The sequence below is a fragment of the Mustela lutreola genome, chromosome 7, assembly GCF_030435805.1.
Source record: "Mustela lutreola isolate mMusLut2 chromosome 7, mMusLut2.pri, whole genome shotgun sequence".
NCBI classification, from domain to species: domain Eukaryota; kingdom Metazoa; phylum Chordata; class Mammalia; order Carnivora; family Mustelidae; genus Mustela; species Mustela lutreola.
This window is the reverse complement of record NC_081296.1, coordinates 27,470,510-27,489,574: the sequence shown is the minus strand read 5'-3', so window position 1 is coordinate 27,489,574 and position 19,065 is coordinate 27,470,510. Positions and strand designations below refer to the sequence as shown.

At 45.7% G+C, this 19,065-nt stretch overlaps 2 protein-coding genes across 9 annotated transcripts in view; one reads left to right on the top strand and one right to left on the bottom strand.

Annotated features, from left to right (window-relative positions):
* The window catches only part of MTMR10 (myotubularin related protein 10), a 52,349-nt gene extending 44,873 nt beyond the window's left edge, over positions 1-7,476 (top strand). For 2 of the 3 annotated variants that reach the window (XM_059180208.1, XM_059180209.1), the window contains exons 15-16: positions 3,513-3,695; positions 4,300-7,476. In XM_059180208.1, the coding sequence (XP_059036191.1) occupies positions 3,513-3,695; positions 4,300-4,896 (780 nt within the window). In that variant the 3' untranslated portion in view covers positions 4,897-7,476. Of the gene's footprint in view, positions 1-3,512; positions 3,696-4,085; positions 4,278-4,299 lie in introns of those variants that run through there. The other variant, XM_059180210.1, reaches the window with a different exon arrangement.
* An 870-nt stretch (positions 7,477-8,346) lies between these two features.
* Positions 8,347-19,065, bottom strand: part of FAN1 (FANCD2 and FANCI associated nuclease 1) — a 35,251-nt gene continuing 24,532 nt past the window's right edge. For 3 of the 6 annotated variants that reach the window (XM_059180203.1, XM_059180204.1, XM_059180205.1), the window contains exons 9-14: positions 16,667-16,831; positions 16,019-16,169; positions 13,149-13,252; positions 12,384-12,578; positions 11,649-11,777; positions 8,347-8,609 (exon numbers count right to left, since the gene is read on the bottom strand). In XM_059180203.1, coding sequence (XP_059036186.1) covers positions 8,472-8,609; positions 11,649-11,777; positions 12,384-12,578; positions 13,149-13,252; positions 16,019-16,169; positions 16,667-16,831 — 882 coding nt within the window. In that variant the 3' untranslated portion in view covers positions 8,347-8,471. Of the gene's footprint in view, positions 8,610-11,648; positions 11,778-12,383; positions 12,579-13,148; positions 13,253-14,683; positions 14,751-15,684; positions 15,767-16,018; positions 16,170-16,666; positions 16,832-19,065 lie in introns of those variants that run through there. The other 3 variants (XM_059180206.1, XR_009355337.1, XR_009355338.1) reach the window with 3 other exon arrangements.

Sequence of the window (19,065 nt, the reverse complement as noted above, 5' to 3'; positions counted from 1 at the left end):
ATATATATATAAGTTATTTTAACCACTGTAAATGTTGTACTTTTATATTTATATTTTCACATTTGGGCTGTCCAGATCGATAATTAAAAAGGTTCTGCTGGAGGACTTTTATTTCCTGGAATAAAAGTTGTACAAAGCAAGATTATTTTCTTTAAGAGTTGTGTGGGAAGGACTGTCAGAGATGAAGGGTACCCATGTGTTAGACTGAGATTCTCAGTGGGTGCTGGCTTACCAGGTAATCTCAGAATCCATGTCACCTGCCACACAGCAGTCCTATTGGGGTAGGATTATCAGTTTCTATTCACATTTCATTGACCTAGAGGAAGAATCGTGACTAAGGAGGGTCTCAAGCCACGCTTGAGAATAACTTCTGATTGCCATTGATAGAACCTTCTGGAACCACAGGTTCTGGCTCGCCCACATTTGAACCAGCAGTGGGAATAGCTGGTATATTCTGTGATAACCATTGAGAGAAACAAAAAGGGCAGCTCTCGTGGGCCTCTCAGAAGACTTTCTAAGAAGGAGGTTGCCGTCTTGGTGAGGGGTAGGGTCCTCAGCCTTGGCAATAAGGCCCTTGGCCAGGCGACATAGCCTGGGTTAACATGAGTCCCACCCAAGGTTTGGGGGACCAGTGAGCCCAGGTTCCTCATCTGTAAAAATGGACCCACAAGACTAACAAGTATTAGCTTTGGCCTCGTTCTGTGAATGGAAAACATTTTGTCAACTGTGAAGCATTATGCTGCACTGTTTTCTAAAGAAATGAATTGTTCTAGATGTGGATATGAAAGACAAAGTGCACTGGACATTTGAAGAGATGATTTTTTTTTTTTTAAGATTTTATTTATTTATTTGACAGAGAGAGATTACAAGTAAACAGAGAGGCAGGCAGAGAGAGGAGGAAGCAGGCTCCCTGCTGAGCAGAGAGCCCGATGCGGGACTCGATCCCAGGACCCTGAGATCATGACCTGAGCCGAAGGCAATAGCTTAACCCACTGAGCCACCCAGGCGTCCTGAAGAGATGATCTTATTCAGGCTGTTGTAGTACGAATAGGAAGAACTTTATTAATGAGGAATACCCCAAAGTAAAGGAGGATGCCTGGAGGCTTATTACGTGAGGGAGGAGGAGACGTGAGGGAGCAGGTCTGGGCTCAGAGTAGGTGAGCCATGTCTCAGTGGTGCTGCTTTGCAGGGGCTCAGGGTTGGAGAAACTTAGCACTGTCATAGGGTATTTATTTTAGGTTGGAGAGTTGGAAGAAGATTTTCATAAAATATATTCTCTGCTTCCCTAGAAGAATGTCACCTATCCCAGTCCCATGCTGAGACCAGCAGTGGGCTTGGGCTCTTGAAGTGTGGTGAACTCTGTCCCTAAACTAATGGACTCTGAGTTGCTCCTTTTTGTTTCTCGTCCATTGGCCGTCATCCTTGCTGAGCTGTGGTGGTGCTGTGCATGGCACTGCTTGCCTGCCCTGGTGCTTCTCCCCTCCTCTCCCTTCACTGTCCCGCGAGCACACCTGTAGACACACACACACACTACACACACGTGAGCCTTCAAAATGTACATGAGGCTAGGAAATGAGACAGCCTTGTTAGATGGTAAAACCTTGGATGTAAAATGCCAGTACGTCAGCCTGGTGGTCCCCGTGACCACTGTGCTTGGGTATGTGGGGGGGGGGGGGCGCTCTGTGGAGCCCAGGTTGGCTTCCGAGAGACAGTCACTCCTCCCCCTGCTTCTTGGCTGGATTCTGGATGTGCCGACATAGGTTTACAAATAGATTTCTGTGGAGGAATAAAAGTTAATATTTTTTTTTTTTAAGTGTATCATCTATTTTTCCTGGTCTGTCCTCCAGTGCTATATTTTTTTTAACTTGACTTTTTTCAAAAGCTTTTCCTGGCAAGCACTAACATCAGATCCCTCCTGCCCTCGGTGCTTTATTATTCATGATTTGATCTTACAGCCAGACTCCAGGCCGGCAGTGCCGCCTCTGCCTTCCCTGGGAAACTGACTGTTGATTTGAGGTCCTGATTTTTAGCAAGACTGCTGTTCTCAGTTCCTTCTACAAAGACTTTTCCTTCTTTTCTCCATTCTGAGGCTGCCTTAGATGCTCATGGTCAGGTACTATTTGTGGAAAACCTAATCTTCCTTGGAGATATTTTTAGTTTTCAAATTTTAAAAAAAATGACTGATTTCTATATATTTTCCTAAGTAGGCCATTAAAACAGATTGGGGTTTATGTTTTATTAAATTTCAACTCTTAACAATAGTATTTTTTTAAATGGTGCTTAATGGGTTCAGTTTTACTCATTTGAAATAGACAATGTTGTAAACTGCCCTGTGCTGTTAGATAGCTTACCTGTTTCTGGCTGGCCCCTAGTCGACGTGGCGTGGGTCACACCTGTGGCACGGAGCTGGCCTCCTCACTGCTTTTCTTTTCTTTTCTTTTCTTTTTTTAAAGATTTTATTTATTTATTTGACAGAGAGAGATCACAAGTAGGCAGAGAGAGGAGGAAGCAGGCTCCCCGCCGAGCAGAGAGCCCGATGCGGGACTCATCCCAGGACCCTGAGATCATGACCTGAGCCGAAGGCAGTGGCTTAACCCACTGAGCCACCAGGGCGCCCCAGCGCTGCTTTTCTGATGACACTTAGTCTTTGCCTTTTTTTCTAATTTCCAAAGAAACTGGTTTTTTGGAGAATACTAGAAGGTACACAGAAAATACGAATCCATCGTCTCCCACCATCGGAGAATCGGTATCTTGAGATATTTCCTCCAGAGAGCTAATAATCTGCATAAACCTGCTTTTGTCACTCAGCTGAGATGAGGGTCATGCTTTGAGATGCTCCTCACCTCCTCCACGCAGACGCAGTGGGCTGTCAGCCCGCACCCTAGTGCCGCTGGCTCCCCAGGCTGCGTGAGCCCGGGGAGCAGGTGGTCCGGCCTCCGTGCATGGTCTTCATGGTCTTGGCCAGACACCAGGACGATGCACAGTGTGGGGGGCGGCTTCCTTCCTCGCTGCTCCTGGGCTATGGTTTGGATATCAGAGGTCACTGGGTAAGTGCAGGGTGTCTCTTCACCTAGAAGAATGGGGTAAAATAGACGCCAGTGATTTCCATCCGAAGATTGTCTTGCACATCCATTTTGAGTACATCGTGTGCTCAAAAAGTAAAATGCTCCAAGTACAGAAGTAACCGCGACATGTTTCAGACTCTGTGGTATCATCTCTGTGAAATTTCACTTCTAATCACATGCTCACTGCTTGGAGGCCTTGCTTCCTTGGGGTCTTCCAGGAGAAAAGGCCCTCTGCTCGCAAACACAGCATGTGAGGTGTCCCTCTGAGGCATGGTGCCAAGAATGTGTCTTCTCTCAAAGCAAAACATGCTGCCCTCGGGGAATAGAGTTGCTATAGTCCAGAAAATTCAGCTTAAATAGTGAGTGGCTCATCACAAAAAAGGCATGTATGTAAGAAAATCTTTCATTTGACAACTTTTCAAGATGTTCAAATATTTTATTTTGCAGGAATTTGCTATCAGCAGAAATATCCAGTTGGGTGACGAAAAGGGTTTGAAATTCCCCTCCGTTTGGGACTGGTCTCTTCAGTTTACAGCAAAGGATCGCACCCTTTTCCATAACCCCTTGTACATCGGGAAGAGCACGCCTTGTGTGCAGAACGGTTCTGTGAAATCTTTCAAACGGACAAAGGTAAATTACAGAAAGGCACTGACAATAAAAACCTGGTGTCTGCTCACACCTCACACAAGGTATATTTTCAGAACACTGAGTATTAAGAGCCAAGTCACTTCCCTTAACGACAGTGCCAGAACAGATTCTGAGGGATCATTTGCTTTGTACCTGAAATAACCCTGCCCCGACTTTTCTTCTTGGTGACTGAAGCCCACAGAGTTTGCTCAGCCTCTGGAATTTAGCAGATAGGAGCTCTGAGCCTGGGGGGCCCCATTCCTGAAACCCATCTGCTTGCCTGTTCTTTCTAGAATGAGCCAGGTGTGCACTTTTTCCTAACCAAGAAGTCTTAGAAATTTGCATTTAAGCAAATTACTGAACAGGATGTATCCCCTCCCCACCCCCATGCAGGCAAGTGCTGAGAGCCAGAGTCCGTTCCTAAAAACGTGGAACTCCAGTGGAGGAGGATCGGGATGAGTATTACAGGGAAGGAACCAAATGTTCTTTATGGCCGCAGTTCCACCATCTCTCATAGTACTAGGCTTCTGTTTGCCACTGCCCCTTTACTGTCTTTCCAAAAAGGGGAGCCCAGGAGAAATAATGCAAAATCCTGTCTTCTGCACAGAAAAGCTACAGCTCCACACTGAGAGGAATGCCATCTTCCTTAAAGAACGGAATCATCGGTGACCAAGACTTAGTTCCAAGGAGAAATTCATTAATATTAAAAGCAAAGCCCGACCCTCCTCAGCAGCCTGATGGCCAGCGCAGCGGGATGGAGCGGTATTTCAGGGAGTGGTTTTCCAAACCAGCCGACCTGCACGGCGTCCTCCTGCCGCATCTCTCTGGGACACACGTGAAGCTCTGGAAACTCTGCTACTTCCGCTGGGTGCCCGAGGCCCAGATCAACCTCGGGGGCTTCATCACTGCCTTTCATAAGCTCTCCCTGCTGGCCGACGAGGTGGATGTGCTCAGCAGGACGCTCCGGCAGCAGCGGGCTGGGCCTCTGGAAGCCTGCTATTCGGAGCTGGACAAGAGCAGGCTGTACTTCCGGGCCAGCGGCCCGCACGATGCCTCCGCGACGCCCGACTTCCTTTCCTCCTCCTTCCCCTTCTCCCCCGTAGGCAACCTCTGCAGACGAAGCATTTCAGGAACACCATTAAGCAAATTTCTAAGTGGGGCCAAAATATGGTTATCTACTGAGACACTAGCAAATGAAGACTGAAATGTACTGTTTTCTGAACATTTTGAGGGCAGCCATAAACTTTTCCTCTGACTTAAAATTGCTAACCTAGGCATTTGAGGCTCCAAGAATTTTCTATGTCAGAATAACAGTTGAAATTTGCACTAATATTTAAAAACATGTTGAATTGTGCGTCTTTCATAATTTTTTTTTAAATATAGGCAGAACTTTTCTTTCTTATGGCCTCTTTTTTGTCATTTCAGGCCTACCTTAGTTTTAGGTGATCTGTAGGCAGACATTCCCCCACTCTTAATACTGTGAGCAAACGAATCAGGTTTTGTCTGTGGCATTTATTTTGTCCGCATCCATTTTCTCCTGCCACCTTCTAAAGGTTACCTGGTCTTCAGGTGAGCACCCCAAAGAAGCAGACACCAGGAAAGCTAAGAAATTAATTTTAAGTAGATTTTCAAGATGCATCTGGTAAGCGCCCCTCACAGGTGTTAGGTGGTATTTGTATATGTTTCTGGTCACTTGGTTCTTGCTAATTGAACTCACTTGAGGGTTCAGTATTTCCAGGGCCATAATTTATTGGAGGTCACCTTGTTTGGTACCGTAGATCACTGTGTTTTAAAATCATGAGTTTGCTTTTACCCTCATAGGACTAATATGCACTGTTGACTTTAAAAGATTTGCTGTAGATAATACAAACTTAGAAGTGCCTTTGACATTAATAGTAATTAAGGTATGCATTAACACAAAGTTAAACACAATTTCAGTTTTTAAAATTAGGGTGTTAAAAGCCTACATATTAGAAACAGGTTTCTCACCACTGAGCTTCATACCAATAGCCAGGAGTGCCCAGAACTGCATTTCCTTCCCTCTGAAAGTCAGTGAGGACACCGCAGTCCTGTGGGGAGGACCAGGTTGGTGACAGCAGGAGGGCTGAGTGCTGTCTGTGCAGAAATCCACCCTCGAAAATAGAGGTCTTGCTCAGGCATTCGGGGCATTGCCTGTCAGGATTTCTGGTGCAGTTAACTGTTGCTGACGCTTTCCCTTGGAAATTGCTAATGAGGTGGTGAGTCTGCTCACCTGTACAGAAGGCCCTTCTCCCACGGACAGATTTCTTAGTGGTTAGGTATAGCCAACAGGACAAATAAAAGGGCACTCCTCTCAAAATACTGCCACCTTAATGTGGAGAGAAGCCCCCCCGCTCCTGGCCTCTGCCAGCAGTATTGTGATGGAGAAGCACACAAAGGTGTGTGTTGGTCAGATTGTGGGATAGGAACCCAGGACACACAGTGGAGGCCCTGAGCAAGGCTCGAAATGACAATGGCGGTCAGCACCACACCCTGGTCCCTGTTTATAGGATGGATGTTTTCTAATTGGGCGGTTACTTAGAGTTTCTTAAACTGCCACCTTAAGCTTTAAAGAAGTTTTATAGTGAAGTGGTTAATATTTTCTAAAACAAGTTTTTTTTGAAGCCGTATTTTACTGTTAGTGTGTAATGAGTAGCTGTTTCTATTTGAATTATTCTCCTTTTTACAAATGATGTCTCTGGACTTCAAGGACAGAAGTTTTTAGAAAATGCCTTAAGAAATGCATCTTGTGGCTAAACCCAATGTTTTTGCCAGCTTGTTGCCTAGAAGATAAGGGCTTTTTTTCAGTTTATATAAAGAAAATAGCACTGTTGCCATTAAACATTTTATAGTCCTTGATTGGAAACCAGTCCCAATCCCCTTAAAATCTTACAGCGTATCCTGCCTTAGAAAGTATAATAATTATCCCTTTTTGGTTAAGCTGCCTTTTTATTATTACAGATTATCCTAAATTGGGGGGTGTTGGAGAGGGGTTGTTAAACATTTATTTCTTTATACTTCTCTTTCCTCACACATTTATTTCAATCCCTTTAGCAGTTTTTTTGTTGTTAATTTACAAGCTTAAAAAAATTAGGTACTATTAATACTATTTTAAAATAGAAAATGTGCATATTTTTGTATGATAATCAAGTGTACTAAAAATGGTTTTTTGTTTTATTTTTGCTGGACAGTTGTTATATCATGATTATTGTGCCACAATTTACCGTGCATAATATGAAGAACAACTATACCGGCTTTAAGTCCTGGCTGTTGTAGAGCTGCCTGGCACCTGTGCTGGCAGAAAGGCAGCGGAGGTGACGGAAGTCTTGTGTATGGTTATGGACGCCGCGCTGAAGAGCGCCTCACGCTCCGGCCCCTCTGCCCTGCAAGCCAAATATGTGCCGACCGGACGCCACGCGGCCCTCACAGCTTGGGACTTTGTTGTACTGAACTGAAAGGTGTACAATGTCTTACTGTTATTTTATGATGGAAACCAGTTTTAAAACCAAAAATGTCTTAACTTTATTTAAGAAAAGTATATTAATTTGTGCTAACAGGGTTAAAATTAGTCTGCATACTTCAAGAAAACCTGCCTGCCGTAGCAGTAACCTCAAGTAGTTAGAACTTGATTTTGAGAGAAAACTAAAACCTTTGTGCCTAAAATTCTGACTTGAGTTAAAGTAGGATGAGCAGGAAGTGAGAGATCTTGTTCAACAGTGATGAATATGAAGGAAATTTTGACTGCTAAATAAAATTTCCACAGAAATTGGTTGCTGTAGTTATCAATACGAAATCATCTACAAGAATGCAGTGATTCAAGAAGCGAAGGCATTTTCTTCCAACAATACTTGTGTGGGTCTCATCCACTCCATTGTTTTGCCTGCTCTAATCAGAACTGGCTATAGTTAAGGCCATGTGGGTATTAATGGACAAAGCCCTAACCTGTCCTTCCATTAACTAAATTACCAAGCTGGGGAGTAACATTTCCCTAAAAAGGCCTTTGAACTAGTCTGGGGGGAAACTGGGGCCCCCATCCTGGACTCCTGGTCCTATCGTCCTGGTTAGTTGCCGTCCTACCATAGACCTTCCTTGGCTTAGAGCTCTTGGGAAGAGCCCAATTGCAATTACACTGTCTATATAGAAAATTGCCCCTCTAGTCATTAGGTTAGGGATGAAAAGGGACAGTTGCCTTTGATAAAGACTGTTCATTCCTTTGATAATCTAGGCCCAATTAGTAAAAGCAAGTTAAAAGTTATAGAACTTAATGAGAATTTATTTTTAATTCCCAGAGAAAGAATTTGTGCCCTTCTTTAGATAATCCTAAAGCAAGAATGTTCAACAGCTGAGTGTATCAGGGCAGGAGAGAAAACCTTAAATTCAGGTCTCTCCAATGTACTTACTAGAAACATCAAGAATGTTACTTTTATGAAGGACCAAAAGCTGTGAAACATCCCATTTGTTTGTTTTTTTTTTTTTCCCAGCTGTTTTGCAAGTCTAGTTTAATAACGTAGATGCATCCATTTCCTAAAATGGCCACCAAGGTACTGACCTAGAAAATTCATTACCTGCTCTGTGTGATCAATGAGTACATTTGAGCCAAGACCAAGTTTTGTGACACACAGACACTGTACAGTGATGGGTCTTAAACTCTCAGGTTTATTACTGACATAACAAAATCAAAGTTAAATAAAATGTAATGATGCTTTCTACTTTTGAAAATCAATCCATTTGTCACCAGACACCCCCAGCTCCACAGCTTAGTTAAGTGAGGCTTTTGCTCTTAGCTCCAATGGCAACCACGTGGCAGACTTCTACCTCAGCCCCCAGCTTCTGCAGTTCATCCAACCAGAGCATTTGCTTATGTGAAAGACGATCGTTGGGGCCTTTAACTTCCACCAGCTGGAATGTAAGTTTAAAAAAAAGTTATTAGTATCTTACTGAAACAATAGCCACGTATGCTATAGTAGTTTTCACCTATACTGCTCTACTTACATATATAAAATAAAGATACATGTATGGAACTCAGAATTATTCTGTAGAAAGTAGGCAGTTCTTCACAAAGAACTAGCAATTTGATTCTGATTATACAGTTGAGAAGCAGTTTTAAAGCATGCACTAGATTGTTGCTCCCATGCTTAAAACCCTTTGATTACTTTCTCTTTATTTGCAGTTAAATCCAAACTTTTGCAGTCAAATCCAAACTTTTGCCAGGACCTCTAAAACTATGATCTGGACTGTGCCAACCACTCCAAAGTTCCTGAGAAAGACCAGCCTCTTCCCAACTGAAGGGCCCTTACATATGCTTACTATTCCCTCTGCCCGGGACATTTCTTCCTGTTCTTCACAGGTCTGACTTCTTACTCAATGCTTAGCTTAAATTCATCTCAAGAGAGGTCCAGCACATCTCTAAGGAGGGTCCTTCCTATGCACTTCCTCCACGGCATGTATCCAAAGACAAAACTGTGCATTACATACCAGCTTCATGAAGGCGGAGACACTGTCAGTTTTATTCACTGCAGATTAATGAACTTCAAAACAGCAATAAAAACTACCCAGATTTTCCAAATTTGATGGAAACTATAAACCCAAGGATCAATGAACCCCAAGAAAAGAAACATAACACTACACAAAGAAATAATTAAGTAGCATAATTGGTGATAAAAGGAATATTCTAAAAGCAGCTAGAATATTTTAAAGCCTAAAGGTAAAGATTACACATATATCATTTAAAAACAATCTAAGCTAGAGGACAATGGACCATTTTCAAAATGCTGAAAGAAAAAAGCTGTCAACATAAAATTTTTTTCTTCAGAGAAAATACCCTTCAAAAGCAAAGATGAAATAAAGACTTAGACATAGAAAACCTAAATAATTCATCACTAGAAGGCCTCATTTCAAGAAGCGTTAAAGTTCTCTAAGCAGAAGGAAGACGACATCGCATGGAAATGTGGATCTTTACATAGGAATAACAAGCAGAATTTTTATCTGGTAGAGGGGGTGCCTGGATGGCTCAGTCAGTTAAGCATCCAACTCTTGATTTCAGCTCAGATCACGATCTCGGGGTCTTGGGATCAAGCCCTTTGGGCCCATGCTCACCAGAGGCTTGAGGATTCTCTCTCTCTCTCCCCCCCTCTTCATCAACCCCTCCCCCTGCTCATATTCTCTCTCTCTCAAATAATTAAATCAATCTTTGAAAACAAATTGTATCTAGGGGAGGAAAAATAATTTGTATCTATGTGAGTAATTACAAATATTCTTAAATCAACTGTAGAAAGCAAAAAAAATATATATATATATATAGAGTTTGTAACATGTAAAAATACGATGTATGAACAGAACAAAAAGACCAGGAGAGGAGATACAAAAACATACTCTGTTCTTTATACTGTACAAGGGATGGCATAACATCACCTGAAAGATGGGAAGTTTAAGATCTACACAGTCAACACCAGAGTGTTGACACTTACAACAAAGAATTATAACTAACAAGCTAACAAAGGATTAGAACACAATCTTAAAAAAAAAAAGATGAAGAAAAATGTGAGAAAAGGAGAAAAGAAAGCTCAAACAGAAAACAAGTATCAAGATGGTAGCTTTTTTTTTTTTTTTTAAAGATTTTATTTATTTATTTGACAGAGATCACAAGTAGGCAGCGAGTCAGGCAGAGAGAGGGAGAGAGGAGAAAGCGGGCTCCCCGCCGAACAGAGAGCCCAATGCGGGGCTTGATCCCAGGACCCTGAGATCATGAGCTAGCCAAAGGCAGAGGCTTTAGCCCACTGAGCCACCCAGGCGCCCCTCAAGATGGTAGCTTTAAAGGCAATCATCAATAATCACATCAAATGTAAATGGTCCAAATACCCCATTAAAAGGCAAGAGATTGTCAAAGTGAATTAAAAAGTCATACCCCGCTATAATGCTGCCTACAAGAAGCCCGTTAAAGATGAAACCAGTTAAAAGAAAGAACAGAAAAAGATACGTCCTGTTAGCACTAATCAAAAGAAAGCTGAAGCGGCTATTTACTAGTATCGGTTGATGTCTGAGTGGAGAACACTACCAGGAATAAAAGAGGGTCATTTCACGATGATGAAGAAATCAACTCATCAAGTGGATGTGACAGGCCTTCACGTTTATACATCTAATCACAGAGCTTCAAAATATAGGAAGCAAACTGGAGAGAACTAACTGCAAGGAGAAATACACAAATCCACAGTTCCAGTCTGAGATATCCCGTGACCCCAAAAGCACGATCCGTTAAAGAACAGAGAAGTTGGACTTGGCCAAAATTTAAGATTTTTGCTCTTCAAAAGATACTATTATGAGCATGAAAAGATAAGCCACAGCCTGGGATAAAATATATCTGATATGGGATATGTATCTAGAATTTTATTTTAATCTTAGAACTCAGTAATAAAAACCAACCTGGGATGGGCAGCAGGGGAAGACCAAGGTGAAGCAAGGTGGCCCTTGGCCTTGAACATGTGACAAGGCATTCACTCCTGGGAGCTTAGAGAACAGCACCCCATCATCTCAGCATCCCGGTGTTCACACCTGCAGAATTCCTTCCCTTGGAGGGGGGCACTGGAATCTGTGACTTGCTTCTAACACAAGAATTCAGCAAAAGTGATGGAAGATCCCTTCTAAGATCCGGTTAAAAGAGACTGACTCCCATCTTGCTCACACTCTGGCTCTTCTCGCCTGCATGCTCTGATGAATGAGCTGCTAGGTGGAGTGTTGCACAGCGGAGAGGAGAGGCCTCTACAGCCCCTGGTGTGGAGGCCCCACCAACAGCAACCGAAGAACCAGGGCCCTCAGTCCAACAGCTTTCAAGGGATTCGATCTTGCCAACAATCAACCAAGAAATGCCTAGACTGGAGCCTTTGCTTAAGTTGCTAAGGAAATTATCATGGAAATAGGACTTTCCATTCTGATGCAACTGACCTTACAGCGATGGCTCTGGGAGTCCCACACCACCAGGTCGGGGAGGCCCCCTCGGCAGTGTCGGAAGTCTGTGGCCAGGCGCCGGCACACACCACTGAGGATGGGGCCGCCCAGGCAGGAAACGAGGTCCTGAACACAAAACACAGGGCTGGTTAGCCACACCTTACAGCAGAAATCCTAGAATACTTTCACTGATCATGAAACAGAGAAAACTGTAATTCCACAGAGAAGGATTCCAAGGACAACAAGGGTCATTCTGCTGCTTGGGTCAGGGCCAAGGCCACAGGGCCCCTGGCCAAAATGCCCACCACAAGCTCTGGGAAATTAGGTTTCCTTTGCCCAGTCAGACTTCTATCTAGTCGGGAAAACCCTGGGGAACAGCTGAGGAAGAGGGAATTTGGTGTAAATCCTCAGAAATAGGACAAGGATGAAGGCCAGTAGTTGCAGGGACAGGAAGAGCACCTCCCTGCTGAGGGTCATAGGTCAGGGAAAGGGAAGCTGTCAGCTAAGGGGAAGAAAGCAACACTGGGCTTACTCTGTGTCCTGATATGGTCCCACTAATAACAGGGACATCTGGACTAGGGCACTAGAATCTCCATGAATGTATATGCAGGACCATCACATAGAGAAATATGCGTGCATGAACACATGCACACATGTGTACAGATCTTGCCAGAAGCACACCCAGCACTGGGGGGTGGTACTTTTTGGCCAACTCTCCCTGCAGATTTTCACCTGAGCTTGCTGAAGAGAAGAAAAGCGATCCCAGCTGACCAGGGAAGCCACTCTGCCCTCCTGGGCCTGCCACGCAGCTGCCACCCAGGCACGCAGGCTCTCCATGGGCGCACCATGAATCTGCTGCAACCTGGCCTCGATGGCCGGCCGCCGGCTGGCGCAGAAGCTGTCAGTGCACAAGTCCAGCGGGAAGGCCTGCGTCATGGGGAAAACAAGCCCTCGTTGGGTGCCCGGACAGAGCCGGGGTCATCAGAAGAACACTCGATTCCATAAAATCTGGGAAACTGGCCAATCGTATTAAATTGACACATTCTTCTTCTCAAAAGAGAAGTAAAAAATTAAGTAATCGCACGTAAAGCAACTTATTGCACTGGTTTGTCAGAGTTGTAATCGGTAAAAGGAGCCTTCGGTTTACATCAGCAGTGCTCTCAGCAGGCGTGTGCGACAGCACACGCGGGGAGGCCTGGCCCTGACAGGAGACTGACTGGTCAAGGTCGAAGCTGAAGAAACCCACACTACACGTTCAAGTGGAATGAAGGTAAAGTAGGTTCAAGGTGAAAAGTTAACAGACTTACATTTTAAGATCTGTGGATCCAAATGTAAAACTAAAGACCATTCTTACAGAGAATCAGCACCATCTCAGAGCCCGTCACTGGCAGGCTTCTGATGGCTACAGACACGGCCCGCAGGCAGGCGGGAGGCACAGAGGGCAGGAGCCGCTGCTCGCCTAAAAAGCACACCCGGGGTCTGGCGTGACCTGCGCACCTGGTAGGCATTTCTGAAGACGTCTGGTATCCCGTCCATGAAGATTATATCCCACAGGAGGAGGCCGAACAGCGTGCTGAAGGTGGACCCTTCCCCGTGAATCCCTAAGACAAAGCAACACACACAGCAAAGTCAGGTTTTTCTGTTTTTTAAAAACCCACCATAACCTACTGTTTACTCAATTTGAAGGAAATAATAGATTTTAGTTTCAAATGCAAAAGCTGTTTTCTTGCCATTCCTAACTCATCTGTTTACATCACTTTGCTTATATACAGAAGGCTCATTTAAAAGCAAAAATCTTAGTAATTATGGGGAAACTCAGACCCATAAAGTAACAGTTCTCCAACTTTAATGAGAAATGTAAGGAACGTGTTTAAAGATAAATAAATGAAAGCAGATATTCCCTCCTCAGGTTCCTGGGGATCGATTTGGCGGGTGTGGGTGGGCCAAGACCCCGGTGCGGGGCTCCGTGCAGGGTCCCGCAGCCAAACCTGCAGAACGGCTTCCCAGAACAGATTTATCAGAGAAAAACCAGCACCCAGGAACCCGCAGGTGCTGTTTCCATCCACCTCACTGGACCTAGTGTTCCACTGCTTTGTCCTGGACAAGTGAGCCCAGTGTTTCTGAGATCCAGGGCTCTCCTAGAAACCATCCATCCCAGAGCACCAGGGCTCTCCTAGAAACTTTCCACCCTAGAGACCACCAAGTTCAGATCCCTGCCTCACACCCCACACAAACTGTACTGACTGAACCAGGCCACACAGGTGTTCACAGCAGAGTTGAGGAAACCAGAGGCTCAGTCTTAGCACAGCACACAGACCTGTCTCCCAGACAAATGATCTGCACTTCAACACACCTGACAGGGGATGGTGCCCACATGGGTGCCTGACCCCTAGGACCCTGTCCTGATAGGCGAAATGAGGTGCTGACCCCTATGACCCTGTCCTGAATGGCAGGCAGAAGGGCTCTCACTCAGGCCTCTGGGCTGGAGCCAAGCTGTTTTCACCAGCAAGCTTTATACCAGGATCCGGGGCTCCTACCCAGCCAGGGGTAATGCTGGGTCTCCACTTCCAGCATGCTCTCTGCCCGGGAGTACACACCGTCCACCCTCCAGGCAGGAACACTGGCGGTCAGAATTCCTGCACTCCTAAGTGGTCTACATCAAGCATTTGTATTGGAAGTGAAGTCACTTTTGGTGAGCTCCTTCTGAGTCCCTCCGAAATAAACTTCCCTGAAGGGGGCCTGAGATGGGCCTTACTTCCAAATCTCCTCTCAAACACATGGACAGCAAGGGTTCCACTCATTTTCACTGCAGCATTTTTAAAAAATGAAGGAAATATTCTATACTCTGGAAATGGAATCACCTGTCCGTTTTTCAAGCTCATGGCTAGAATGAAAGCATTTCACTGTGCTCGCCTCACAGCCTGCCCACCACACGCCCTAATCCCCATGCGCTCTGCCCTCGACTGCCCAGTTTACGTGTCTCCTGTGGCTTCTCTGAGGACAGCTCTTCATTCTGTTTTTTTATTTCTAACCTTTAAGTCTGTGGTATCTCTGTCTTCACTGGGGTTTGTACTTCTTCCCTTATAGCATCTCCCTTCCCTGTGAGCAATAAAGATACCACAGAGATTAATCTCAACTGTCCTAACACTCATCGCCATTTCACAGTCCTCATTAATCTTCCGAAAGCTGATGTAACACTCAATGGAATAAGGTCCTTATTTTCACCAATTTGAAGGTATTAGGGTGTTTGTAATCCTCGTGACCCCTCGGCATGGGCAAGGGGAGTCCTGCCTGGCGGAAGGATGGGCTTGGTGGGCAGCCCCGGGAGCAGGCATGTGGGCCAGTGTTCGGGGTCGGCTTCCACGGCCTGAGGGTAGGGAGGCTGGAAGGAACACCGCAACCAGAGTACAGAGGGCTGACGGCACCGCTCCGCTTTGGTACAAGGGCATGTTCAATACCTTCCGTAACAGTTTTAAAAAATAAAGAATGACTAGAGTGGCCTCTCCAGCAGAGCTGCCCTGCCCTCCCCCTTGTCTCTGGGGGTGGCTGATGGGTGCTTCCTTTGCAATTCCTCTCTCACAGCATTTGCTTTTACTTTTTCTAGTCAGTACTACACTTTGCTAAGGACAGAGTGACAAGTTCATCAGAAAGCAAATTCCCAACATCTCCTCTTTGCCTGGGCCTTGGATAAAGCACTGATTGTCGGAGAGCAAAATCAAAACAATAGTAAGAAGAGGGGCTAATGCAGATAAACAAACACCAGCAATTCCAGAAGAGATAATTATTTAGAAACAAAACACTTTGCTGTTCCTGTGTTAACATAGCCTGTATGTTAAAGAACCAGAATTTTAATAAAAAATGTACAAAAAAGAAAACTAAAACAAAAAGCACTGCTCTTTCCAGCCATTTCTCTGGTTCCTCTGGTGCTATCCCATCGCAGGACTTGGTCCTTCAATCCCCTGAAAGTTGCTGGCTGACTATGAGGACTGCTCACTCTTTCCAGAACAACCTGGCCCAGCTCCACAGCTCCTACCTCCTCTAATGGGCTCTGCTACCAGGCAGCACCTCTGGAATCCTCTGCCCTTTCTTCTCCTGCTAGGTCCAACGAAAGTTCTCTGAAAGAAAAACCCAGTCCTACTTGCTTCTAACATCCACCAGAAAGTGCTGTTTCTCACAGGCCTTTGGCGGTGGATGCTGCTGGCTAAATGGAAGAAGACAGCCTTTAACAAATATCGTGAGTAAAATCCCTTTCCACGCCCTCCCAGGTCAGCAGATCTTCCACCGGGACAGGACGGAGATGGCGGCCACCCCCTGCTGACGACCCATCACTAGGGACCGGGCAGCCTGGGAGAAACGTTGTGCTTTACCCTGGTCAAAGCCGCTGCGTCTGTAATAGGCCAGCGCCACTTCCTCCACAGAACACAGGACTGCGGCAGGGGCGGTGGGCTCCCCAGCCTCCATCACAAACACAGACTTGCCCATCCCGCGCTGCGGGCACAGCCGGCCCGTGATGGTCACCTGAGATGGCAGGAGAACATCCATCAGTCTCCCTCGAGCTACAGTCCCTGCAAACCCAACTTTCCTGTCTTAAGGACCCACCTCGCTCTGCTCCCCGTAAGCCACCTATTCTAGCAGTGCGAGACCATGTGACCCATGCTCTGGCGACTGTGAGGGTATGGACAGGCCCCGGGAACAGGGGAGACATGGACCCCAAAGCTGCTCTCTTAGGGGCCCTGACCAAGCAAGAGACACTGGCAAAAGGCTGTGAGCTCCTCACTGGGGAGTTTTATAGAAAGTCACTCAGCCCAGGGCTCAAGCAGACCCACGCCCCGACCAGCCCAGCTTCTGATGTAGGAGCCACTGGTGTGAAAACAGAGTCCTGTCCTAAACGAGTACTAGAGTTTTCTACGTCTAAAAGAAAATGCATACAAGAAATTGTTCTTAGGCTGTTTCCTTTCAGGAAAAAACCCAGCATATCCACTTAAGTCCAAAGTGCCCAAAGGATATTTACTTACATGTTTGACATCATCCACAGTTATTTCTGGCAGCTGATGGAAGAGGTGCCTGTACTTCCGACAGCTCGGAGACTCTCTCAGGCGCAAAGCTCGCTGATACAGTGAAAGACGATGTCCCGTCCTGACTTCTGGATCAGCCAGCCCTTCTGTGATGCACTTAACAGCCTAGCGAAGAACATGGTCCCACATCAATATCCTGAAAGAGCTCATGGCAGCGTCCGCTAATTTAATGTGACAGGAAACCCCACTGTTTTTTAATTATTCAATTTTGTTAATTACTAAATGGGTAAAGCAATACTTCCATAGATAAAGGGTATTTCCTTAGATCTCATTCTGTTCATTTCTTTCTTTTTTTAAAGTAATCTCCATGCCCAACGTGGGGTTTGAATTCCCAACCCTGAGATCAAGAGTCGCCCGCTCTACCGACTGAACCAGCCAGATGCCCCATCATCCTGCTACTTTTAATGTTCAGGTCCACTCCAGGAACCACAGAGCTGGCCCAGCCTCCTCATTTACGGGGAGAAGAATCTTGTGTTTGGAGAAGTTAAATGCATTTCTTAAGGTTACTCAAAGTTGGACCAAAAACAAAAGTACTGAAAATACCGTAACATACGACTTCAGGCTTCAGAGGATGACTAAAATCTGAAACAAGGAAAATAGTAAGTGCTGACAAGGATGTGGGAGAAACCGGCACCCACGTGCACTGCTGGTGGAAATGAAATATGACTCAACCCTGGGGAAGTCAATGTGCGGTTCCTCAAAAAGCTAAACACAGGATTACTGCATGACCCAGCAATGCCACATCTAGGGACATCCCTGAAAGCACCAAAAGCAGCATTTTGAAAGATATTTGTAAACCCATGTTCATAAGCGGTGTTATTCCTAATAGCCAAAAGATGGAAGTGAGCCAAGTGTCCATGTGGAGACGACGGGACGGACAGAATGTGGTCAATCTGTACAAAGGAATATCATTCAGCCTTGAAGAGGAAGGAAATTCTGATTTCCAGGCCCGAACCTGGAACACAAGCTGCCAAAGTGAAACAAGCCAGAGACAAGAAAGAGGAAATACAGGAAATACCTAGAACAGGCAGCAGACGAGCCATTACCAGGGGCTTCTGGCGGGGGGGGGGGGGGGGGGGGCAACAAGCAGCAATGACTAGCTGGCTGCAGAGCTTCTGTGTGGAGTGATGACGAAGCCTAGAAACGGACAGCGGTGGTGCCGGCACAAACACCGTGATTATAACCAATGCCACCGGAATGTTCTGTATTAGTTCTTCTGATAAGAGAATAAAAAGTAAAAAACAAACAAATAAAAAAACATGCTGAAAATCAACAAAAGATCAGACCATCAGGAGTGGAATGGTCAAGGGAACGGGAGGGGCAAAGGAGACCCGGGCTCTGTGACCACGTCCACGGGAGGGGCCGGCCACCCGCTGAGCGCTCTGCCCACAGATTCCTCCACCGGAGACAGATGTAAAGAAAGAAAGGCGACAGTGATGAAATGATGAAGACCATGAGTGCGGCCAGGAAGATCTCTGAGAAAAGGCCAAGAGGAATGAGGATTTTCTGTCAATCTCAAAAATCTCTCCATGGCTCTTCTACCTCTGTGCTCCTGTGAGTAGAACTGTGAACAAGGGGTAAATCCAAACCCTCTGGAACCTCTATTTCAATGAAAGAAAGAAGTAGGGGCGCCTGGGAAGCTCAGTGGGTAAAAGCCTCTGCCTTCGGCTCAAGTCATGATCTCAGGTTTCTGGGATCGAGTCCCGCATCGGGCTCTCTGCTCAGCAGGGAACCTGCTTCCTCTTCTCTCTGCCTGCTTCTCTGCCTACTTGTGATCTGTCTGTCAAATGAATAAATAAAATATAAAAAAAAAAAAAAAAAAAAGAAGAAGAAGAAGAAGGAAGCAGCATAAATACAGGGTTTCTCTGCCTTTGGCTGTGGGGCCACCAGACGCCGTTTTTTGCTATTTCAGCCTGAGTCAACACGGAGGGGTAAGGAAGCACCACACCCACCTCCAAGAAAGAAAACAGCTTTTACCAGCTTGAAAAGCTTTAGGTAACAAGGCACTTTCTCAGTTTAAGGCAGTAAAAATAGTCTGTCCTATTTCCACACCCATGGTCAACCTTTCCACCTCCACCTCACCCTGATTCACTTCATGTTGCCGCTGGAAAAAACAAAAGCTTCCAGAGCCATAGTCCTCTCCGTTCAAGGCAAACAGGAGGCTGGTGGGGAGGAACCCCAGGCAGCCACACAAAGAGCCACTGTTGCCTCTGGGCTCAGCAGAAGCTGCCTTTGCAAACCACCCTCCCCACCCTGCTCAGCTCAGGCTACACCCTGGAGTCCCAAGAGGCCTGCTCAGCATTCAGCAGACCACACCATTCCCAGGGGAAGGAAACCTC